At 36.7% G+C, this 26,129-nt stretch overlaps 1 protein-coding gene across 6 annotated transcripts in view; it reads left to right on the forward strand.

Moving 5' to 3' along the window:
• Positions 1 to 26,129, forward strand: part of GRM1 (glutamate metabotropic receptor 1) — a 381,899-nt gene that overhangs the window by 341,110 nt on the left and 14,660 nt on the right. For all 6 annotated transcript variants that reach the window (XM_073219717.1, XM_073219716.1, XM_073219719.1 and 3 more), the window contains one exon: positions 9,152 to 10,082. In XM_073219717.1, the coding sequence (XP_073075818.1) occupies positions 9,152 to 10,082 (931 nt within the window). The remainder of the gene's footprint in view (positions 1 to 9,151; positions 10,083 to 26,129) is intronic.

Genomic DNA, 26,129 nt, shown 5'->3' on the forward strand with positions numbered 1-26,129 from the left:
GCAGGTCCCCTTAGATCACCTTTGTGCATGAGAAGATTGACTTAATAGTCAATCCTCTCTGCAGTTTGAGACCACAGCAGGTTAGGAAGAGGCTTGAAGACAAAGCAAGTTTCTTTCTTGGGTGGTTGTTAGAAGTCGGTAGTCCTGGCTCTGAAGGACACAGTTTTTCTCCTGTTACATTGTTTTGGGCTTCTCCAAACTCCATTTTCACTTTAATTGGGGCTTTTACATAAAAAGGAAGTTCTATCCTATTTTAGAATACTAAAATATAAAAATTTTAAATCTCTAATATGTTATAATAATGAAATTCAAAGTCATATATTTTATTCCCCAGATATCTTCCATTATAGGCATACTGTTTGTCCATTGCCAAATAATTGCCACCATTGATTAGGGCTTTTTCACTTAGTAAAATATGTTTTAAAAATTCTTCCTTGACTGTAAATAGATGAATATTAATGCAATTATCTTTCTGAAGAATTTAATCTACTACCATCCATCATATGTATAAAAGTTCCTTTAACATTCAAAGGAGTAGAGCCAAGCAACGGCTCAGACTGCCTTTATCTAAAACCAGCAGAAAAGTGGCTACTTTTGTATCATGTATGTAGATCGTTAGTTAAAAAGAGAAATTGTTTTTTGGGAAATGGTGTTTTTTACTGAAGGTGGATTTTGTTAAAATATGCTTAAAATCATTTTAGGAGATAACCATTTTCCATACATGCTTCAAAAACTCATGCTTCAAAAAATAAAACCATGTTTATAAGGGAGTTTTTATTTTCATTAGAAAATATTCTGGAGAAGGAACTTCATCTGAAATTAGACATGTAAACAGTCAATTATAATATTTGATTTAAGCATTAAATAACAAATAGAATTTCACCATGTAGATAACTGAGATTAATATAATAGCATTAATTAAAGCGTTTCAATGAAGCCTGTTAGGCAGTCATGAAGTATTACTGTAAATCTTATGTTTAGGGTCTTTCAGAATATATTTCTCTCATAATTACTGTTTAGTTTTAATGGCACCTATCGATTCTGCATCCCTTTCAGTTTTATCCATGGATAGCAAACTAAGTCTCATTTACCACTGGGTCCCATGTCAGGCTCAGAGCAGGGGAGTGGGACCTGGCATGGTAGCAGTAGTTGTGAAAAGAGAAAGCCTACGTACATACAGGCAGAGAATACCAAAAATCAGTAGAAATACTCGGAGGAGTAAATGCATTATCTTTAAGTAGGTGTTTTATTTTCATGGGTGGATTTTTTTCACTGAATCTTATTTAAAAAGAGAAATTGTTTCTTGGGAAATGGTGTTTTTTACTGAAGGTGGATTTTGTTAAAATATGCTTAAAATCATTTTAGGAGATAACCACTTTCCATACATGCTTCAGAAATTCTAATATTAATGAATAAAAGCATGTTTATAAGGGAGTTTTTTATTTTCATTAGAATATGTTGACTTGGGGCTATGAAGAAAAACTGGTATGTTACTTAGATGTTTCTTAGATGCTTTCTGGATCTGTTAACAAATTTCTCATATTTTCTTCCTGGGAAAATGCACATTTTAATTCAGCATTTAAATTTCACACTTTAATTCTTATAATGCATGAACAGGGATCTCTTCTGCCATGATATAACAACTTGACAGTAGTTCAGTAATTCATGGACCAACAATTATATGTAATACACCACTACTTATTTCTTTTAGAAAATCAAAAAAGTAGACTATGCTGAATTTTATTATTAAAAATGGAATATTATGTTATAAAATTAATTAATTTTAACTATTTTTCTCCATCCCAACAGTTGCTATGACCTCTCATACTATCTACTCTACCATTTATTTAATTTTATATTATACAGTACCACCTGCTTTGTGCCAGGTATTTTTGAGAAACTGGGAACATGTGGGTGAATAAAACCAGCTTTATATCCTGGAGAAGGAACTTCATCTGAAACTAGACATGTAAACAGTCAATTATAACATTTGATTTAAACATTAAATAATAAATAGAATTTCTCCATGTAGGTAATTGAGATTAATATAATAGCATTAAGGAAAGCATTTCAGTGAAGCCTGTTATGCAGTCATGAAGTATTACTGTATATGTTATTAAATGCCCCAAGACATTTTGGGTAGAATAATTGTGACTTTTCTTTATTTCCTGATTCATATTAAATTAATCTTTAATTGGAAAGAAATCTGAAATTAAATTTTAGCTTCCTCCAATGCATTTGAATCTTACAAGTGAGCCAATATTTGGTTCAAAAATTAGGAGTAAGCCCCTGGTTCTCAGATCAGATGTATTACCATTCTCTTGGATTTTGTTCAGTACCTGTAGTTTGCTTAGAGGAATCTGAATCATCTGATAAGCCTGGGGTCTCTCTGATAACTCTAGCTGAGGACACTGCCACATGCTTAAGTTCTCAGGGCGTTAGACATAGTTTGTGCAGCTCCTCTAAAGACTTCTCATTTGGGTCCTGAGGGCCAGGTAGGCTCAGGACACTCCTCTCCCCCGGTTGAAGTTACTCCCCACGCCTTCTGGTCTTTGTGTACCCAATTACACCTGGAGGATGGGAAACTCTTCCCTTTAAACCTCAAAACAGGACAAAAAAATCACATTACATGACATCTTATATTACATACATGGACAGTATGGGTATGCAGCTCATTCCCTCTAGATGTCAAAGCTAGCGTTTTCTCAAATTCAGGATGTCTAAGAAAATAAAAGAAAAAAGGAAAGAAGAAGAAAAAGACTTTTAAGCTTATTCAAAATGTAAATGATCAGTACTAATCCCAGGTTGTTCTATTTTGGGTGGTCCAAGACTGGGCATTTCTCCACGCAGAGAAAAGAATCTAAGATCTTCACAAGAGATAAAGCAATCATAGCAGAGTTGTAAGTATACTGTTTCCAGATGTTGTTGAGTCAAACTGCTGCTGTAAAAAATAAGAATACTTATATCCCCTTATAGCATAAGGATGTTTTCTCTTCATTTATGTGTATAATACACTGTGTAGGACAGGCTTAATTTGCAGCTAGCCTTAGGTAACGCTATGACTTTTATGGAGATGTCTGAGTATTTATCTTTGACTCTTGGCTACATGAAGGAAACTGAGATTTATGATATGTAGTTTAAAATTTGAAACTCACTAGTGACAACCAGAGCTAGTTTGTTTACTGATTGATTCCACCTAGCATAGCTTGTTAGACAGGCTAATTTGACCATGACTTGAGAATCATAAAAAGACGTCACCAGGTACTTCTGCCTTGAACTGTCTCAAAGCCAGTATTCATTGTGCAGATTTTGGTAGCTCAACCCACAGATGAAGTGTGTCCTTGTGAGAATAAGGATCTTAGAGAGCTTGCACCTGGCTATCTCTTGGTCCCTTGGTGCTTACCTGCATTGATTTCCTGTTATTGTACTACACATTTTGTCTTTAAATAAAAATATTACATGAGTACGTTCTGTGAGTCTTCTGAATCCTTCCAAATATCTGAACTCATGAAACCTTTGTGTTTACAAAAGATTATCATTATACAAAATTCAGTGTAACATGTATAACATATATAAAAAACATACATAGCTTGATATAATTATTGAGTTAGAGTAATAGTTGTCTCTAGAAAAACCTAAGCCTAGGCAAATACTTACTAATAAGAATTTAAAGACAAACTCAGATTCATATAGCTTTAAATCAGTAAAGAAGAAAAGTATAAATAACCAAGAGTATACAAGGGAGAATATGATATATACAAGAATTTTCTTTAGATGGTCTTGTGCAGAAATCCATTGTGTAGTCATTAGCTTGCTCCAAGGTTCTTGAGTTAGCAGTCAACTTCCATGGGACTTCAGCTTCTGCAGATTCTCTGTGGAACCTCAGTTTAAAATCACAAAAAAGGTGTAATCTTTAGTAATATTAAGGTTCCTTTTCATTTGTCAAGAAGGTTGGGAGAAAAGATAGCCTTGCATGGTTTAAATTCATGAAAAAAATGTTTCAGTGAAAATGTCCTCAAATTACTACATTGCTAAGTTGGAGCATGCTAACTAAGACCACAAAATCTAATCGTATTTTGGCCATAAGTATTATGACTTTTCAACAGGGAAATGCTTCAACCCATTCAGAAAATAAACACACTATTTAAACTACAGGTCGTCCTTGATAGGATGGGGTTACATCCCAATAAACCCATCATTAAGTTGAAAATGCATTTAATACACCTAACTACAGAATGTCAAACAACATAGCTTAGCCTGGCCTCCATTAAATGTGCTCAGAAGACTCACCTTAGCCTACAGTTGGGCAAAATCATCTAACACAAAGCCTGTTTTGTAATGAAGTGTTTGTTGAATATTGTACATAATTTATTGAATTACTGAAAGTGAACAACAGAATGGATATATGGAGAGAGAAATTTGTTTACCCTCATGATTATGTGGCTGACTGGGAGCTGCAGCTTAATGTCGAGTATCATGAGAGAGTATCGTACTGTGTATCGCTAACCCAGGAAAAGATCAAAATTTAAAATTACAAGTACAATTTCTACTAAATGCACATCACTTTCACAGCATTGAAAAGTAGAAAAATCTTATATTGAACCATTTTAAGGTGGGCCATCATAAGTCAGAAACCATCTGTAGTACATACACAAAAACCACACAGGAGCCCACTATCTGTAATCCATTTGGAGTTACTCGAAAGGTCCTTTAGTAATTGTGTCATTCAATACCCCTACCTTTACAACTTTTCCAGATTAATTTAGTTACAAATGAAGCATGAACTGCTATCCTGGAAATGTTTTTACATTAGTATTTAATTTTGTGAGCAATTTGTCCCTACTGAAATGAGTTATTTCATTTTTTCTGTTAGGATTTTATCCAAAACGTATTGAATATCTTATCTGGTGCTACCAGATAGCCATTCTTGTTTTGTCAAATATTACCCTCATGTATCATACAACGCAATTATTCTGGCATTATGTTAAGAACTTTTCTGGCCAGATTTTGTGTACCTATAATTGAATCCTTAGAAATATATTATATTTCTAAGTATTTTTATAGTATCTATAGTTTTTATACCTTTTTTACTGTAGGTCTCAAACTTTATGGCAATAATTATTTCATGTAACATCCATACATCAAGAATTTAATGTTATTGTTTATTTTCAAAGAATATCTGAAGATGTTTTTTAAAAAATGTTTCTATGTCATATTAAATAAGTGAAATATTCTGAAAGCATATCAGCTATTAGTTTTTATCTGCTCTTTTAACAATTTGATATACTACAAAGAAGACCACAGTTTAATTATTAGAAAAATTTAGATGGTGGGAAAATATTATATATTAAACCTGGTTGTTTCCTTTTTATTTTTAGTATGAGACGCATAGTAAAACAATATTAAGTTAATTAAGATTTAGTACTGGAGTGTTCAAAATTCTGTTTTGGATAGGGACACTTCTTGAATGATATAAACACAATTCCAAGAGACTGCTCCATTGATTAATATTTATAGAGCTGCTGTATTATGAATATTACATCAGTGAATAAAAATATGGGAAGAAGTTGCAACAATTCATAAAGCTGATTAGTTAGTAGAAAATATCAGATGATTTCTATTAATAATGGGGATTTATTAGATGTAGTAATATTAGACTTAAAGAACTTGTACACAACCTAAAGATATTTTGACTAATTTAGTTTATGCCAGCATTTGTCCTTAGGCAAGGAGACTAAGTATTGACTATTGAATTAAGAGGTTGGCTTTAATGAGCAAATTAGTTATCTATTGCTCTGTAAAATTATCCCAAAACTTAGTTGTTTAAAACAATAGACATTTATTATCTCACGGTTTCTGCAGGTCAGGAACATAAACATATTTTAGCTAGGTCTTCTGCCTCATAGTCTTTCACAAGGCTGAGGTGAGGTGTCAGCTAGGGACGGGGTCTAATCTGGAGGTCTGATTGTAGAAGGGTATACTGGCAAACTCACTTATATGGTTATTGGTCAGATTTAATTCTCAAAGATTGTTGGACTGAGGGCTTCAGGTTTTTTGGTGGTTGTTGGTTGGGGACTGCCCTCAACATGTCAGGTTGTTTCATCAGAGCCAACAAGAGAGTCTGCTACTAAGATGAAAGTCATTATCTTATGTAACCTAATTATGGGAGTGAAATCCCTTCAACTTTTCTATAGAAAAGAAGCAAGTCATAGGGCTTGTTCATACTCAGGGGGAGGAGATTGCATAAGGACATGAATCTCAGGAGATGGGAATAGCTGGGGTCATCTTGCAAGCTACATACCACAATGAGTAATGGTTCTTTGATATGTGTTATGCTGTTGGGTCAATATATCTAGATCATGGTACATGATTTCCATTAGTTATACAAAAAAAGAAAGATTTATGATAATGATAATCTAGGTGCCTGTGTTTAGATATACTTCTGTACTCTGTTCCAATTTTCTTCCTATTTCTGTGGAGTCTTTTATCCATAGAGATTCTGAGATGAAAAGTACTTTTTTTAGATCATTTCTCCAATAATATATAGTATAGATATTTTCATGACTAGAGTAGCTGTAATTTGATCATATATAGGAACTGTAGTACATCATATCTGGAAGTAAATCCTACCTATTAAATCTGAGGGGTTTGTGTCACAGAGAATAATACATCCTTCCAATAATCATCTCAGAGTACCAGTTGTAGGGTGGGGCATTATATTGTTAAAGATTTTCACTATCTTAGTGATTTTATCAAACCAAGGTATCTATCTGAGGTTAAATTAATACTGAGATTATTGGTAGACATAAAGGTACCTATGTCAGTAAGAAGAAGCTATGGGTTCCCTTGGGAGTTCAGAGGGAGGAAAGGGAATCCTTGGATGCCAATGGATCTCTTGCAGTTAAGTCATTAGTCAGATTTTAGGTAGCTGTTCTTCTGAAGTGTAGCTAACCTGGGCAACTGGTTCTTTGAATGACACTTTTCTGTGTAATATCTGTAAGGTTTTCACATCCTCAGGCTCCTGAATCATAAAGAATAAAGGGCCTTTTAGCTGTTTTACCTACAGATCATAATTATATTGATTTCTAGCTTATTTACTTTTTAAGTCTATCTGGAAATATCTAGTCACATATTGGGTATTTTCTAAGTGGTCATTTTATATTTTAAGAGTTTTTTTTTTGTTTTTGATTCCTCTAATTCAGGTCTGAGTCCATTTATAGGAAGAGAGGATATAATTGTTTTTATGTCAGCTGTTGCATGTACCCCAGAATTGTCTGAAGGTTTCCCAAGTCTATCTTTCACCTTTATTTAGTTTATAATTTTGAATCTTTATTAATAGAAAAGGTTCTAAAATTGTCTTATATAATGCATTTTCTGTTTTTATTTTTAAAAGTTCTGTACCACTGGGTTTTTTAAACCTTCTCATTTCTAATCCGCTACTCTTAAACTTTTTTTTCCATGAGTTTAACAATTAATTGAATTAGTTCTTATGTATCTGTAGTGCAAGACAATAATAAGAATCCTGAATTCTGCAGGAAATACTTTGCCTGTATCCCTGAAGTTTAGAAAAATCATTAGTTATGGCTCTTAATTTGGCCCTAGATCAGTGCTTCAGTTCAGCTTCTGTAGATCTTATTTGTGTTCTGGAAGTTTAAAATGCTGTATTTTTTTTCTAATGAAAACTCTGAGGGCAGAACAGCTCATTTACAAAATCAGGTAAGGTTGCACAGGAAAAGAAAGAAGTGCAGAGAGTAGCTTTCGGAAGTTTATAAAGGCCTTGACAAAGATGACTTTGGAATCTGAATTTTATTAGCAACCTCAGTATGCCAATTAAAGGAGCTGAATGTTGTCTATTCAGTATTTTATCTCCTAATTTGCTTATAGCCTCTCTTAAATATTTAGATTTGTTGGTTGGGTCATATCAAAAGTTCCCCATAATAGTCATTGTTATTCTCTCTCTTTGTCTACCTATCTGATCACCTTCCTAAACTTTATCAAGGAAATGAGAAGATTTAGGATTAAAATGTGACTTTTTATAGGAAGCAGTTCTTCAGGAGAGGTTGAGACTGACATAGACAAACCCCTGACACATGAGAGGGAGAGAAGCCACTGTGGTCAGTCAAGAGTGTGTGCTTGAGAATGGCAGGCACTCATTTATTAACTGTGAGTGTGTTCCTGAGGGCTAACATTGACTAGCTGGCATGCAAAAACCTTGCTTGCTGAGGGGAGCTGCCAATTAAACAGGTTTAAAACAGGTTTGGGTGGTTCCTTGTTCCCATGGCTACAGAACAATAAGTCTTTTTCTAAATTTATGGAAATATTTTTATTCTCAGAATTTAAGAAATACTGGCTCAGAACAACACAAATTCCTGTGAAGGGGTATTTCCAGGACCCAACTAAATTTTCTCCCTGTGGAATATAAAACAGATTTTGTTTTCCATCTCAAGGGAAAAGATAAGCCAGGCATTTAGGAACGCAGGGCTGTACCTCCTTTTAAAAGAGGAGTGAGGGGAGATTTCATTCTTCCTTGGTATGTCTATTAGAGGCTGATAATTCAAAGGACCTCAGATGCCACGTACAGACCCTACATAACTGAAGGGTTTAAACTTAAGATGAATAATTTAATATATGGTAAATAGGAGATACAATCTGTCCAAAGAATTCAAATGAAGTTTATGTTTAGAACACCCTGCTGGCCAGAAAAATACTTGACTATGAGCTGAACTTCCTTCTGGATAACTACATAAAAATAAAATTTTTTTATTACTTATTTATTCAATTACATTATCAGCATTTAACCTTCATTGGAAACACAGTTTAGCTCCTTCTTTTTCTTTTTTTAACCAAGAGCATAGAACCAAGTTCCACCCACAAGGTGACATCCATTTATAATGCTGGTGTTGGCTTATTTTTATAGGCTCAGGTTTGTCACGCAGCTGGTGATGAGAGTAGGTTTGGTAACATGACTGTCCAGAGAAAGGCAATGGTGTGAATTGATTTGTGTGACATTGAGGCATGTTTTTAAAAGAATTAAGGTCACATAAATCATGGAAGGTACAAATACAGCTATGCCACTGGCAACTTGCAAGCACTGTTATGACTGATCAGCAGAAACTTTGGATTTGTTTAAAAACTCTTCTTGTCATTATAGGCTGTGAACCCATTCCTGTCCGCTATCTTGAGTGGAGCAATATAGAATCCATCATCGCCATCGCCTTCTCCTGCCTGGGAATCCTTGTCACCTTGTTCGTCACCCTCATCTTTGTGCTGTATCGGGACACACCCGTCGTCAAGTCCTCCAGTCGGGAGCTCTGCTACATTATCCTAGCTGGCATCTTCCTCGGCTATGTGTGCCCTTTCACTCTCATCGCCAAACCTACCACTACGTCCTGCTACCTCCAGCGCCTCCTGGTTGGCCTCTCCTCTGCCATGTGCTACTCTGCTTTGGTGACCAAAACCAATCGCATTGCGCGCATCCTAGCTGGCAGCAAAAAGAAGATCTGCACCCGGAAGCCCAGGTTCATGAGTGCCTGGGCCCAGGTGATCATTGCCTCAATTCTGATTAGTGTGCAGCTAACTCTGGTGGTGACTCTGATCATCATGGAGCCCCCTATGCCCATTCTGTCCTACCCAAGTATCAAGGAAGTCTACCTTATCTGCAATACCAGCAACCTGGGTGTGGTGGCCCCTGTGGGCTACAATGGACTCCTCATCATGAGCTGTACCTACTATGCCTTCAAGACCCGCAACGTGCCCGCCAACTTCAACGAGGCCAAATATATTGCCTTCACCATGTACACCACCTGCATCATCTGGCTGGCTTTTGTGCCCATTTACTTTGGGAGCAACTACAAGATCATCACTACCTGCTTTGCAGTAAGCCTCAGTGTAACGGTGGCCCTGGGGTGCATGTTCACTCCCAAGATGTACATCATTATTGCCAAGCCTGAGAGGAATGTCCGCAGTGCCTTCACCACCTCTGATGTAGTCCGCATGCACGTTGGTGATGGCAAGCTGCCCTGCCGATCCAACACCTTCCTCAACATCTTCCGAAGAAAGAAACCAGGGGCGGGAAATGCCAAGTGAGTTGTCTAACCCAGGTTTGCCGTTCTCTCTCCCCTTTCTATTTTCGTCTATGTGACTAAATCATGTTCTTCCATTTCCCCAATGTTTTTCATTTCCTTTCTTAATCTTTGCTCCATTCTTTTTTCAACTCTCTTATGGCACTGTAGTAGGAATATTGTACTAAAGGTCTTTGTTCTCATTCCTTTGAAAGAGCAAGGAGCATGAAGCAGCAGTCAGCTGAGCATGTCCCTGTTCTTACCAAGGATCTGCAGCTTCTGTTGGGCCAATAATTTTCCCCCTCCCATGTGTTTTCCCTCAATGAACATCAACACTTCTCTAGAGGCTGGTCAGAGATGCAAATTCTAGTTCTAATTTCTAGTTTAGATCATGGTTGAAAATAGTTTCTGATTTACTTTTATCACACTGGAGTCACACCATTACTAATCTGGGGATGGCGAGGAAGGAAATTAAGTACCTGGGGGAAATTTGACTATTTTAAAAATGGAATGCACCTGAGTGCCAGGTAGGTCCTGAAATAAGATCCCTTAAGCAATTGTCCTACCATGTCCCTGTTATTTATTGACCTTTAATGTATACTGCAATAAAGATATTCCATAATGCTACACATGCATTGAACTGTCTCTACTGCAAGGTCGTGATCAGAATGGTTTCCTGGCCCTAAAACACCAGAAGAAATAAGGAACCAGGTAAAGGTGGTGAGCCCTAAAGTCAAGAGTCCAGAATATTTCTATTCTGGTGATTCTTCTAGAGTAGTTTGTATAATAAATACCTCCCTATCTTCTTCCTGACTCTACTGCAAAAAGCATATGTTAAAATTTATGTGTCATCTCTTTGTGATGAAAACAAATGCCATGTAACATTTACAATCTTAAAAATGACATGGATAAAGTTCTAAAGATAATGGAATTATCCCCAAACTAATCAATTTTCCTGTTAGCAGTATGAATTTTACCTTTTGAAACAATCCTTTAAAAGCGGTAAATTTTAATGGAAATACTTAAAATATATACATTGTTTTATAACTATCCCACTCACCCGAACAAGCCAGCAAGGTAAGAGAGATGCTGACTATTTCCCCCATTTTGGAGATCAGGAAATTAAATCACTGAATTTGTGTGACACATAACTGTGGTTCCACTTAGCCATTCTTTGCCTCAGTCTCATAAATGGCACGTAATTTCTCATCTTAGCGTATGTCAAAAAATCTACCTGGTGCAAACCTCTAGACTTCATACCATTACTTACCAAACAGCACTATGGGCTTCATTTCTGGAAATCAGATAATTGGCTTGAGGACCAAATGGGAGTCTATGGGGAAAATATATTTTTGAAATCTGTGAAGTCATTATTATTTCAAATAAAGACAACCCTCATTTTTTTCAGCATTCAGGGTGAAGCCAGTAATTTATACATATTTATCACTGTACCAGTTTCAAGTTCTTCATAAGATGCTGGTCATAAAAGTTGCTTTGTCATTGTTTCCCCTTGCCGTGGCCTCTCACACTAGCAAACATCCCCGTGGCAGCAGCCTCCCGGCAGGAGAGCAAACCAACAGTGCCATGAAATGAGGAAAATTAAAGAAAAAATAGTCCATGACACAGAGTCTAGCTATAAAATGCCATAGGGATTTTCATTAAGAGGGAAGGAACAAGAGGAAATAAAATGAAAGTAAGGGAGAAACTCTAAACTGGAATGTTTGTAGGAACTAAGAGATTCTCATTATTGTATCCCATATGGCCTTTTGAGGCTTCCATTCCACTGCCCTCCATGATCTAGCTCGCTGTGTCTAACTTTTCTGTGTTTATTGTGGTTCTTCAGGGACTTTCATATGATTTTTGGCCATGAGTCATTTCTGAATACTGTTCTTCTAACCATTTAATGAAAGAGATCAAGAGATGTGATTGAGTGATATCATGTGTTGATACCTGGAAATGTGCATTTTTGAAAGATTTTCCAGTAACTTGGTGTACAAACAGATACGGGGACCTGTCCAGAAGACCAGTGAGTACACAGTGCTCGCTCCTGGCAGAAGATGGAGCTATCTGGCGTTACTTTAACAATGCTTGACACTTGCGTAGCAGCCAGGAGTGGCTCTGCTTTCTGATCACCTTTCCATACCTGGAGCTGCTCTCCTAAGAAACCAAGAATATTCCCTTCACTATTATGAATTAAGAAATTAATTTCATTTGGGACCTTCTTTTGAAAGAAAAATTAGCTTGGTCTAAATTGGATTCTTTATCCAGGAAGTGCTTGCTTTTGTTTAACTATTTTAATTTTTTTGCGTAACTATTGGCTGAATTTATCAAGCACTATCAGATTACTATGGTAAGAAATATGCTTCTAATGAATACTTACAACATGAAGCTTTCTTAGTACAATCTAGCTTCTCCAGGGTATGCCACACAGCTGAGCTCAGCCACAGAGGGTATTTGAGGCTCAACTTCCATTAAAAACAACCATTCATCTACTCTTTTTTCTCATTTGCTCTGCTGTTGCTTCTCTTGTAACTTTCCCTGTAATTTTAAAATACAACAATAATCCCCATGCCTATGTTTTTACCTTTTTATTGCTGTTTTATGTTTTCCTGGTTTGTCTCCAAAGTTACAAAAAACACAAACAATCTAGTACTTTCTACAGCAACAAAATCTAGCGTATTTTCTACAGCAACAAAATCTAGCAGAGTTTTGCCAACTGAAGCAAAGGGCTGAAAACTCTAGAGAACACATTACCCAGTGAGTTTATTGCCATTCTGGACGTGTAATTCCTACATTTATGGTGCACGGAGGGTATTCAGCAGCCTGCATATGCAGCTATAAACACAGAACAGATGCTGGAATGAAGAGCTTCCAACCGATCTGTCTGAATATTATTCTGAGGTGTTGCCAAGTCCAGCTACATTCTCCTAACAGGCTGTTTCTGACATACATGGGAAGGATGATGTTAGGCCTATTTCTGCAAAGTTTACTGCAATTTGTTAAGCATATTCACAGCCAAATATCTGACGTACCAAAGGGTTAGGCGCTAGCTTTACATTTTTTGAAAATATAACTTAGGAGAGGTTTAATCAATAAACTGTATGTTTGGGTTACTTGAGTTATTTATAGTTAGAAGTCCTGATAGCATGATCCTCCCCTGAAAGATCATTGAATAGTATAATTGCCTTTGAAATCTTTAATTTCTTTAGCTGTTAATTTAATGTATTTCAATGGGAAAATATTCAGGCTTACCCAAATATATAAAGACATTGGTAAAATTCACTTTCTTGGTAATAGAAGAAATACAGAAATCCATAAACATTCATTATTAAGTAAATTAATTGGAACCAAGTTGTTCATTACTTTTTTAAAACAAAATGAGTTAACACTATGCAACTGAAAAAATATTATGTAAATAACATGCTTCCTTAAAAAAATAGTTATATTAAAGGCTAAATGTCAAACTAACATTTCCAGTTATTTCTGGATAAATAACCTCAAAGAGTGCCGAACAGTTTTAATGGCACATGAAGCTGAAATATGACAATACATTCCTATGACCTTTTGCATGCATAACAGAATGCAGAACTAAAAACAATTAAAACCACATAAAAGGCATGAGATTGGTTCAAGGAAGTAATTTTAAATTACAGGTTCCTAAGTAGATAGAATATTATTATATTCCTGTGATTGTTTCTTAAGCATTTGAATACATGTTTTTATTGAGTGCAAAAGCTAAGTGAAATCTGAATGGAATGGTGCTCTGAAGAAATTTTCTTCTTTGTCACTAGGAACATTTCTTGTCCACAAGTAGAAGTAAGCAAGCCAGTAGCCTTGAGGATTTTGCCTGGGAAAGTATTTTGATTTGTTTTTCCTGCTTTGATCATGAAAGGAAAAATGAGAGTGAGTGAGCAGACATCAGAGTCAAGTAGAGATACCATGTTCTTTTTCACAGAAAGAAGTCATTCACTGCTCTAACTTGCAAATGAGAGTATCTGCCATTTAAATTTTTTTCTCCCATGATCATATAATAAATGGCTATAAAAGTTACTGTAATTTTTCACTTGCTTGCATAGTCAATAAGTTTTTTATCAAAGTACTTGTCATAGAATTTTGCTACTTGATAGGAACACTGATGGAGGATCTTCTCTGGTCATTCATTGATTCAAACAATCACTGATTCAACAGTAAACTTCAAAGTACTTAGATACTTGATATGCTGCTAGATAATATTCAGGATTAAAAAAGATATAAGAGGCAGGCACTGACTGCACCAATCCTGCAATATGGTAAGGAAGACACTCAAAAATATAACTAAATATACTGGGTTAGGTGCCATAATAAAGAACAAATGCAACATTTTGAGTATCCAGAGGAAAGAGCTAAATACAGCTAATGGAACAGTATCTGTGGAAGATAGGGAAAATATTTCTTAATAAAAGTGGCATTTGACCTTAATCTTGAGCGATATTTTTCAACAGGAGAAACTGTGCTATAATGAGATGATTTAACATACACAAAGTAATCTAAGTGAAAATTCAGAAATGTTAATGTACTTTCAGGCCACAATATGGAATCTGGTATGAATGAAGTACATGGAGAGGTATAATGGTAGGTAAATTTGTAAGTACAGAAAGAGGACAAATTGTAGATAATTACCAATATTCTAAGAATAAGCTTAAGTATTTTTTTAATATTAACCAAAGGTTCATTGAAGATTTTTGTGAAGTTTCATGATCACATGTAAGCTTTACAGCAAGAGATTGACTATAGGAAGACTAGTTAATGCAGTGCTGCAATAATCCACATGACAGGTTAAAAATGAAATCCCTAAACTAGAGTAATAGAACGAAAGTCATACAAGGCATGCATGCAAAAAAGTTCCCTGAGCTTGAGTCAGTGGAATTGGAATATTGGTTTGGGGAAAGGAAGGAAGGAAGGAACGAAAAACAGAATACAACTCTCGTAATGTGAGCCTGGGTCGCTGGAAAAATACAGCAACTGTAAAAACGTATCAGGAATGCAGGAGTGGGACTGGGGAGATGCTGATGAGCTGAGTTTCAGTTATTAATTAGAAGGGCAGTAAAGACATCCAAATAGAGGCGTCCATGTTACTTACCAAGTTAAGTCAAAAGGTCAAGAGAAAAGTCTGAGCCAGAGCTCTAGATCTGAGGCTTCATTTTCAGGGTGTTTACAGTGGCCAAAAGAATGATTATGAGATGAGAAAAAAAGAAAATAGGAGGAGGAACATTAGGGAACATTTCCACTAAAGAGATGAGATAAATAAGGGAAATCTGAGGGTAATAAACAAAACAGAATCAAAAAGCATGGGGGATACAGGTGGCTTGCAGTATCATGGAAACCAAGGAAGAGATTGTGTCTTAGCTTCAGTTGCCATAGTAAAATCCCACAGACTGGATCGCTTAAACAACAGACATTTATTCCTCCCAGTTCTGGAGGCTGAAGGTCAAAGATCAGGGTGGCAGCACGGTTGATTTCTGGTGAGACTTCTCCCCATGCATTGTGGACATCTGCCTTCTAGCTGTGTGCTCGCATAACCTCTGTGCAAACTGGTGGGGGTGGGAGTTGGGAGAGAGAAAGGGAAAGGAGAGAAAGAGAGCTGTCTACTGTCTCTCCTTATAAAACCACTAATCCCGAATGGGGGCTCATTCTCATGACCTCATCCAACCTTAATTACCTCCTGAAAGCTCCACCTACTAATACCATCAAGTTAGGGGTGAGGGTTTTAACATATGATTCTGGAAGGACCCAACCTTTCAGTCCATAACAAGACAATTTCAAAAATACAGAACATGTGGTCCTCAGGTTCTCCAAGGATTAAGACTCTACGGTTTTCCTGGAATGGTTTCAGCATTGTGATGTGGGTAGAATTTCTATTGCAATAAATTGAGGAGTTTGGCATTAAAGGAATTAAGAAGTTTCGGTAGTAGTTCAGGAGGCCAGGGAAGAGAGACAAATGGTACAGTAGAGGAGAAATCTAAGCTTGCTTGTAATATCTGAGAAAGAAACCAACAGAGAATGAAAAACTGACAACATCAAAGAAAGATTGTGTGGCTTATGCTGTGCAGCCAGGCCCAGAACTGCACCATTGTAACACAGCCAGGTGACGTCAGTTCACACTGATGACAATGAAGTGTCGGTTCTTCAGAACATGTTCACTGCAGTCGATGCTGGCGTTCACTTAGCTACATGTGCGTTGCTTGATGTTAAAAAAAAAGATGAAAAATATCAGGCTGGGGACATAAAGGAATTTTAACTAAAATCAAAAATGCAATCCATGTAACTGTTTACCTCACATGTCTGGACTTAAAAATATTGTATGATTTGAGAAGGAACACTGAGAGAAAGTCTGGAAAGTAAGGTGTGCTTTCCTGGAATTATTGCTGGGGCTGAAGGATTCGCAGCTCATAAGCAAAGGTCATTTGTAGAAGAGAGAAGGGTGCTGTATATCCAGGGCCGGACTCTCAATGGGTGACAAAGCAGATGCCTTCCTTAAGACGTGATTGGGAGGGGCGAGAGATCCATGGATCTCCCCGACAGCCAGTCACAGTGCCTGAGCCTGCCAGCAGGAGGAGACTTCGTTTGGGGTAAAGTCTTAATGCCCCTTGGAAAACCAAGCCAAAAAGCCTTCACTGCCTGGAAGATGTAACACTTAATCAGCTAAAAGTCCCATTAGCCAGAATTTAGACTAACGATAGATAAGTCAGGAATCTGTGTGTGGAGTAGTTGCTGCTATGAGGGGCCACCTGCAGAGTCCACCAGCTCAGGGACAGAGAAGGCATAAATGGCAATGATATTAGGACCGGGGGGGACAGACACAACGTGTCCCCCTCAGGTGCAGCACATTTGCAGTCACCATCACTTCCTTTTTTCCTTTCTTAAATATATACTAAGTCTGCAATAAGAAGGAAATAGCTACTTTTAATGCTCATATTCAAGTTCTATACTGAGGCTATGGGATACAGGTTATCCTATAGCTTCAAAAAGAACCTAACTCATTTTGAGTATAAGTCATATTTTATATTTCTTTCAAATTCATATAAATTTGCATGACTGATAATAGATTCAAGTTCTCAAAGTTAATGTTTATCCTCATATATTAATAGCGTGCAACTTCTAACATGTGTTCAAAAGTGTTCTATGTGAATATCCATAATGGTCTGTTGTGCATATAAAGAAGCTAAGGCTTGGAAGGCTGAAAGCCATTTTCATAAAAGAACAAAATGGGACAGATAAAGGCATTTATTTTTTATCACTCTAAAGGCTGTTTATGTCTGTTCCCCCAGTTATGTATATATTCACTCATGCATTCAATAAAATGAATAAGACACAGAGCCTACCCTCAAGAAGTTTATAGTTTATTGGTATGACCCACCACTACAATAAAGCTGGGTGAGTGAAATGATAGGAAATGGTATAATATGGTGATTTGGGTGGATGGGTAAATTGGAGTCAAAAGTTTATTCAGCCTGGGTCTGTTTTTTTGGTAAGCTCCCAGTCTATGTTACAGTCCACTGTTAAATGAAAGAAACTGCCAGAGGACCCCCTGGAGGCCTGCAGGCTACAGCTGACCATGGATGTTCTCAGATGTGAGAACAGAGCCTATCGCCTCATTAATTAGGACCCTTTGGCTGCAAGTTGTAAAAGCCAACTTAAGGTAGCCTAAGCAAATTTATTTTCCCTTTATATAAATAAATGGGAAATGTATATAAAGTATAGCACAGTGCCTGGGACATGGTAAATCTCAGTAATTGTTAGCTGGTGACATTAAAATTATGAAAATAGGGGAGGATGTATGGAAGTCCATATACTAATACGAAACTGCATTACACCTTCATGTCAGCAAAGCTGTAAATGATGAGTATATGCAAGATCGTCATCTTTTCATGATATTCTTGCTATACAGAATGGAGGAGTTGTATATCTGCGGGAAGTGCAAGCATGCAAATATTACTCTGTGTGAGATGTGCATGAGGAAGGACACCCTGTTGGATACGGCTTGGCAACCTGTCCACACTTGGCCGCAGCTAAAGAAAGATGAGGTCATTTACCTTCCATCTGCTAGCCTTAGTGTCCATGTAAAGTGCTACCTACAGGCTATGTGGACACAAGTTCAAGAGCAGAAATACTAATAGCTTGCAGAATGAATAAAATAAGAAGATAGTTCCAGTGGATTTGGAAGCCTCGTATCATGAAAACAGAACTCTTTGGCTACAAGTTAGAGAAGCCAATTTAAGTTTGCCTAAGCAAAACTGGGTAGGGTATTAATAGATAGGACATAAGGAATAATTTCAGGTTTCTTACGGGAACAAAGTTTAGAATGCTTTTGGGCTACATGGGGGGCTGGTCTCCTAATGGTCCAGTTCTCTGTCATCTCCTCTCTCCTTGCTCACCTCCTTCATCTTTTGCTTATGGATCTGCTTTCTCCATGTCCTGTGTCCTAATGGTCAGTCCAAGGATAAACATCCCACTGGTTCTGAGTTTACACAGTGTTATAGGGCCAGCCACCCAGAGAGATTGCTTCAATTCCCTCTACCCACATGGTTCTACTTAACGCAGAGAGGAATTGATTGGTTCAGCCTGGCACAGGTGTCTTACCAAGTCAGTGACGGACAAAGGATAGCAGAACAGTGTCAAACTGTCGTCCAGAGGCCCATCACTCCTGTCCCTGGTGGGTAGGATCAGGGACGCAGTTCACAGAAAAGGAGGTATGAATGTGATTGTGAACAGGACCTCTGCAAGTGTCTATATCTGAATAATCCCATCTCCATCCCAACCCCCATCCACTCTCCCTTGGCATCTGAATAGGTCACTTCCATGTGCCATTATTTAATATTTAGGGAAGTTGACAAAAAGAAATGACAAAATCCACAGGTGGCTAGCCAACCAACCAAATAATTAACCACCTATCAATGCAAAATGCAAGTAGCCATGACAAATTCCTGTAGATACGCCAATGGTGGGGAAAGAAAATGCCATAACTCTGACACAGCATTTTTATGAAGGCATGAGGTATAGACTCAAAGAAATGTTAAAACTAGACTTTGTTGTTGCTACTTTATAGAGATTCCTGGCTATAAAATGCTTCCCTGTTGCCTCAAGGTGAAAGAGGAGGGAAAGTGTGTTTTGTTTTGTTTTTTAAAGGAAATTAGATCACTGGGACATTGTCTCGTGAATGAATTAAAATACATCATAAATTACAGGCCAACAATGAAACATTACTTATTGTTAATATTGGTTCATAGAATAGAAAAAGAAAATCAGCAAATATTTAATCAAGTTAACTCCCAAAAAATGTGTCTGTAATTTGATTTTGTTTCAAAGGAGTGAGGGAATCCTTCTGCAATTGAAGGGAACTTCACAATACCCTCTGTGCAGATTATCTTCAAGATAAATGAGAAGTCTGCTGCTAACAAAATTAGGCCAAGTCCCTAGAGCTGCTGCTAAATGTATTGAAAAACAACTGCTTAAAAAAAATCCATAACAGTAAGAAATATTTCCCTTCCCCTGGCTTTCCAGTTATAAAAATATATATTGTTATTTGCTCCTAGCAAATGCTCTCAAACACTGTGGGAATTAATACCATTTTCCATTTGATCAGACTTTGTACTGCTTATGTTATTTGGCTTAGATAGGTAGGGGGAAGGACTAGGCAAATAGTGTTAACAAAGAAAAAAAAAGGAAGACCTACAAGATCAAAGTAGAATAAGAAAAATTAATTTTCTCTTATAGCAGTAAGGGAGCAAAAGTGATGGCTGTCAGTCTGTCACCAGTCAGCTCTGTGACTTTAGCCATTGATTCTGTCAGTGTCTTATTGCAGAGATCGTATTTCAAGTGATTTAGTAAGGTTTCATAATTTAGTCCTTTGTTTAAAAAAGTATGGAGAGCTTACTGTTTTACAAAATGTGGACCATTTACTGGTGAAGCAAGTTTGCACGGTCTGTGACCTCATACTACCTCTAGGGATGCAGGACACGAGCAAGAAACCCGACGCTGACAACGTGGCAGGGTGGAGCCCAGTGACAGAGGAAGTACAGCATGGCAGGAGGCACACAGAAGGAGCTTCTAGGATAGACCACGGGGAGAGCTAGTATGGGGAGCTCTAAGAAGAGCTGTGAATAACGGTCAGCGTTAGCTGGACCAGGCAGTGGTTAAGGAGGGGGCAGGTAGCGAGAACACGTGTTAGGGAGGGGATCACTGTGGAAGGAGACGTGAGGCAAGAGGACATATTCGCGGCGGCAAGGTTTCAGTAGGGCTGACAGTCATTTCCTATAAGGAATATTTCTTCAGCTCCAAATGTGTAAAGCCAAAAGTTATTTCAAGTCCGATCCTAGTATAAAAATCACATTTGCTCTGGTTGTGAGAAGGGTTTCAAGGCCTGACACATGCCTTGTAAGATTGGGAACAAAAGCACTGATGACTTACTCACTCAACAAATGATTTTCAAGCATCTCATATGTGCTGGGCATTGGGACAAACACAGGGAATCTAGCAGTAAACCAAACAGATCCAGTCCCTCTCTTGGTGGAAATTGAAACCTAGCCAGGAGACCAGACATTGAACGAGTAATTACATATGTAGAAAGCATTTATAAGGATAAATACAAGGTGTTTTTGGAGTGTCATTACGAGGACCTAACCAGTCCCAGTGTGTGGAGGCTGGAAATATTCCTAGGAAGAAGTATCATCTAAGCTAAGTCTTCTGAAGGAGAAAAGGGATTAGGTATGAAAGAGGGTAGGCTAAGTGCACAGAGCAGTCCAGCAATCAGAATGCAAAGGCTCTAAGCTGGAAAAACACTGATGGCTGAAGGAACTGAAGCAATTCCAAGATGCCTGGGGGCAAGAAGAAGGCAAGTGTGATGAGAAAGAACAGGGCCAAGATCAGGGCATGCTGGGCCTGGAGGCCTTAAAAGGGTTCTCATCCTCTGAACAATGGAAATTCACTAAAGTCCCTAAGCAGGGTGCACTATAATCAGCAAGACATGTGTTTTAGAGTTAGCACTCCACCCTCAGTGTGGGGGATGCACTGGACAGCAAGATGGGAGAAGGTTGTTGCAGGGTCCAGGTGGGACACTGGAGTGGCCTGACCAAGGCTTTGCCAGTTGAGAGTGGAGAGTGCACAGAGAAATACTTAAGAGGTAAAAATAAAAGTAAAATTAAGGTTGCTCACAAAGATCCATGTAGAATAAGCAGATACGCAGTCACCTCAGGATTGTTTGACTCCAAAGCCTCTAAAATTTGAATTGTCATGAGATTAACTGCACTAACATATCTCTAAAGTGAATGATCTGTAAGAGGGGGCGGTTCATCAGATGCAAAGGCAGAGAAGAGCCATCACTGAAACAAACATGGGAAATGTCTGCAGACCTCTCTTAATGAGCAGATGAGTGAAGTTACCGGTTACACATGGGCTTTTAGCCAATTTACTTCCAAATGACCCCTAGTACAAACAAGATGAACGAGCTTAATTTACTTTCATCAAATGTTTAGTTACTGAAAATTGCAATCCTCCACCCCTTCTTCTGAGCCACAGTTGTCAATTAATTGTCTTTTTTTTATTTATAGGTCTATTTACATAGACTTTGGTACTTTAAATCCTGTACATTATTTCCCATTGCAAACGAAATTGGAATTGTGGTACATAAAATCATGGTACACATGAAGTTTTTAATATGTCTTACCATGGATGTTATGGCATTCTTGTTGGGCAGAAAAACTAAGCCCTACTCTTATATATACCTGGATGGTGAGTGGTGGGAAGAGTGACTTGCAAGGCTAAGAACCAGATCCTTAGGAATGTATGCCCTGTGTGACCTATGGGAACACACCATTTTTCTCACATTTACATGTTTACAGAATTCACTTTCTTTATTTCTAACAGTAGACATAACAATATCCACATTCTATTTACCACACTCTACCTGTTAATGCACCGTGTTCATATGACATAATGTTGTTCTGAGATAGTGAATTATGGAGTTGGTAGGTTTTAAGAAGCAGCTCAAAATTAGTATTCCATGGACTAACCATTATATCTGTTCTCCACCTTTCTGATCCAGAAATTCATAGCTCATGTTTTATAATTTACTGCATATATACTTACTTTATTCCACAATAAGAATCCTAGTTCCCAAGGAAACAGGAGATGATAGAATCAGAATATCTTAGAAGCATATGTTTATGTTATTTTACAATAGCCATACACATGTCTCAGAATAACTACTAATACTATCACTGTCAAATAATTACTAACAAGCATTAGAAGAAATATTGTGTATGATTTTCCCATCTCCCCTTTTTAAATAGTTTAACTCTATGTACATTATTATCTGAGTATATAGCCATTACATACTATACTTTCTTCCTTTTAATCCTCACTAATCTTAACTCTACAGTTAAGGATGTGTTTAGTACTTACCTCCAGGCCTTATGATGATATCTTCCTGATTATTTTAGTAGTCTGGAGCCCATGAGCTTGTCCTAGATAGATTTCTCTAGGGAACAATATTCACTTAGATTTTTGCTTGTTGAAAACAGTTCACCTACAACCAATGTATCAAATGCCAATTTTTCTGGATATAAAATTCAAGGTGCACCTTTTGTCTTTTCTAAGTATCTTAAACATGTTCTAGTTGCATTTAACATAAAACTTTGCAGCCCAAAATACAGGTGACAGTCTATTTTTCCTTATAAAACACTTGCTGTTTTTTCCTAGACATCCAAAATAATTTTGTTCCATTTTCTATCAAGTCCAGTGATTTTATTAGAACATGTCTTAGTACTGGATGTCCTGAGTCAGTATTTTCTGGTACACAGTATTCTCTTTCAATGTGGGGTTACAAATCCTTTTAAACTTTGGGAAAGTTTTCTTAAACTATAGACATCTGTATTTGTTTCCTTGCTTTCTTTTTTCTTTAAAGTTTCCTAATACCTATATATTGAACCTTTTTTGGGTAGCTTCAATATTTATACTTTTTCTCTAATCCTTTTCATTCTTTCATTTCATATCCTTTTTAGTGAAGCATAATTATACTACAACAATATGCATAGATAGATATTAGTGGCAGTTTGAGACAATTTATACAATTGTGTAATAAGCCCTTGTAACCAACACATAATCAAGATAGAGAGCATTGCTTACACCCTAGGAAGTTTCCTTATGTCCTTTTTCAATCTGTTCCACTTTCTATTTAGAAGCAACTATTACTGTGATTTCTATCCTCTGGATTGAGTTTGTCTCTTCTTGAAGTTCATAAAAATGGAATTATGTAGTAGTTATTCTTTTATGTTTCTCTTCTCTCAGCATGAGATTCATCCATGTTCTTGCATGTACCAATAGTTAATTCCCTTTAATTGCCGAATATCATTACATTGTATGAATATCCTAAATTGGTTCAATCTAGTCTGTTACTAGGCACTTGGATTGTTTCTAACTCTATTACAAATAAAGCTATAATCAGCATGTATGTACTAGTTTTTATAACATGCATTTTCATTTCTTGTGGGCATATGCCTGCGGATGGAATTGCTAGTTGATAAGGCAGTTATGTGTTTAACTTATGGGAAACTGCCAAACAGATTTCCACAGTGATTTTGCCAATTTATACTCCTACCAAGAATGTATGAGATCCATTTGGTGTTGATAGTCTTTTGCATTTTAGCCATTCCAATGGGTGTGCTGTAGTATTTAATTGTAGTTTTAATTAGCATTTTCCTGATGATTAATGATCTTGAGAGTCTTTTCATGTATTTGTTGGACATTTATATGTCTTCTTTTGTGAAAATTTACCCAAATTCTTGTCTATTTTTATTGGGTCTTTTGTATTTTACTATTGATTTGTAGGACTTCTTTTTATAATCTGGATATGAGTTCTTTGTTAGATATATGTATTATAAATTAGTTTTCTCAGTCTGCAACTTGACTTTTCATTTTTTTTAGTGGTATCTTTTGATAAATAATTTTTTATTTTGATGAAGTCTAATTTCATTTTTCTTCTCTTATGGTTTGTACTTTTTGTGTTCAGTTTAGGAAATTTTTACAGGTCACAAAAATATTCTTAAAATTTTTTCCTAGGAGCTTTATATTTTGAATTTTATATTTCGTACTATAGTACATCCTGAGTTAATTTTTTATGTATGGTATTAGAAATGGATTAAGGTTCTTTTTTTTTCCACATAGAAATCCAATTTGTCCAGCTCAATTTTTGAAAGGTTATTTCTTCTCTCATTGAATAACATTGGTGCTTTTATCAAAAGTCACCTAAATGCAATGCATAGTCCCAATTATGGACCACCTATTCTGTTCTACTGACATATTTATCTATCTTTATGCAAATACCACACTGCCTTTATCAGCGAATCTTTTTATCAAGTCTTAAAAGCAAGTAGTGTAACTCCTCCAATTTTTTTCTTTTTTTCATTATTGTTTTGGCCATTCTAGGTCTAGGACATAATTGCTGTTATTCAAAATGGCATTATAATGTATGATACTATCTCTTGGTTTTCACAGATTACCTTTATTAAGTTGAGAATATCCCCTTATTCTCCCAATTTGCTGAATGGACAAACTTACCATAAATGGGCATCGAATTTTGCCAAAAGCTTTCTTTGCTTTGCCAAAATCAGTTGAAATGCCATATTTTTTTCTATTTTACTCTTGTTAACATGGGAAAGTATACTGAATTATTGTCAGCCTTGACTCTGTTACATGTTCTCCTTTACATAGCCTCTACATAGCCCCATTGAAACAGTCTCTACTTTGTCTGATTTTCTTGTAGCTGACAGCTTTCATTTTTGGTTAGTGCTGGCATCTTGTATTTTTCTATCCTTTGATTTTCAGCCTTTTTGTGTCCTTATGTTTAAATAGTGTTTCTCATAAGCTGCATATAGTTAGATTTAGGTTTTATTTTCAGTCTTTCAGTGTTTTTCTTTTAATTAGAATATTTAGCTCATTTCCCCTTGGTCTAATTGCTGACGTAATCATATGTATATCTACTATTTAACTATTTTCTACTTGTCACACTGGAATGAGTACTTTCACTTATCTTTTCTCTCCTTTCTTGCCTTCTTTGGGTTAATTTCATATTTTAATATTCAATTTTCTCATCTATTCATTTGGCAGCTTAACATTCTTTTATGATTTTTTATGGTTACCTAGAGATTACAACGAGTATTTCCCGACCTTTTACAATCTCAAATAACTTGGTAGTTTTATCACTTTCCAAACAATGCAAGGATCTTAAAACACTTTAATTGCATTTACTTCATGCCAACTTATGTGGGTTTTTTGTTGTTGTTGTGCATTTTAATTCTGCAAATATTTTATCTCTATTTTGCATTACTATCATTGTTTTGCACAATAAATACTTACTTATATATCACTCCAGTTAGAGTCTATCTGATTGAGTTGTGTATCATAGTTTTAAAAAGTTGTACCACCTGGTGCATCCTGTCCAAGAGTACAGCCATTCAGGGGTTTTCTGGGTTCTGCTGTTTCCTTGAGCCCCACATTCTTTAATGTCTTTAACTCCAATTTTGATTTCTCAGCACTGTGAAATTTCCAAAAACTTCACTCTGATGTTCAGCAGTTTTTTGCTTAGCTTTGTATGCTATGCTTCTTGCACCTAAAATTTGCAAAAATTTTTTAGAGGAAACCTATCAAGTGCCTGCCTCATTTTCCTCAACCTCCCTCTCTCCAGGATCTTGGCTAGTCAAGTCCTGGTGCTGCCTTGGAAGACTTGAACTCAAACTTTTGTGTCTATAGCCCTATGAATTTATCAAGTTTTTCTCATTTCTCTGCTTGGTAGTTAAGACACTCTGCCTGGATTCTCAGTCTGTTCCTCAAGAATCAGAAAATGTCCCAATGGGAAAAATGGCTTGAAGATTATCTGCTAACCTCTGTGAACTTCTATTCTTTCTGATTTATTGGTCGCTTGGATTCTGCCTGCCATGGCAGCTCCCCAATGTCTTTAAAGGGTTTTCAAAAATGTTCTATCTGGTTTTTTTTTCTTTTTTTTGTAATTCTCAGTGGGAGAATTGGTTTACCTCA

This window comes from Manis javanica, chromosome 13 (genome assembly GCF_040802235.1).
Source record: "Manis javanica isolate MJ-LG chromosome 13, MJ_LKY, whole genome shotgun sequence".
In the NCBI taxonomy this organism is placed as follows: Eukaryota; Metazoa; Chordata; class Mammalia; order Pholidota; family Manidae; genus Manis; species Manis javanica.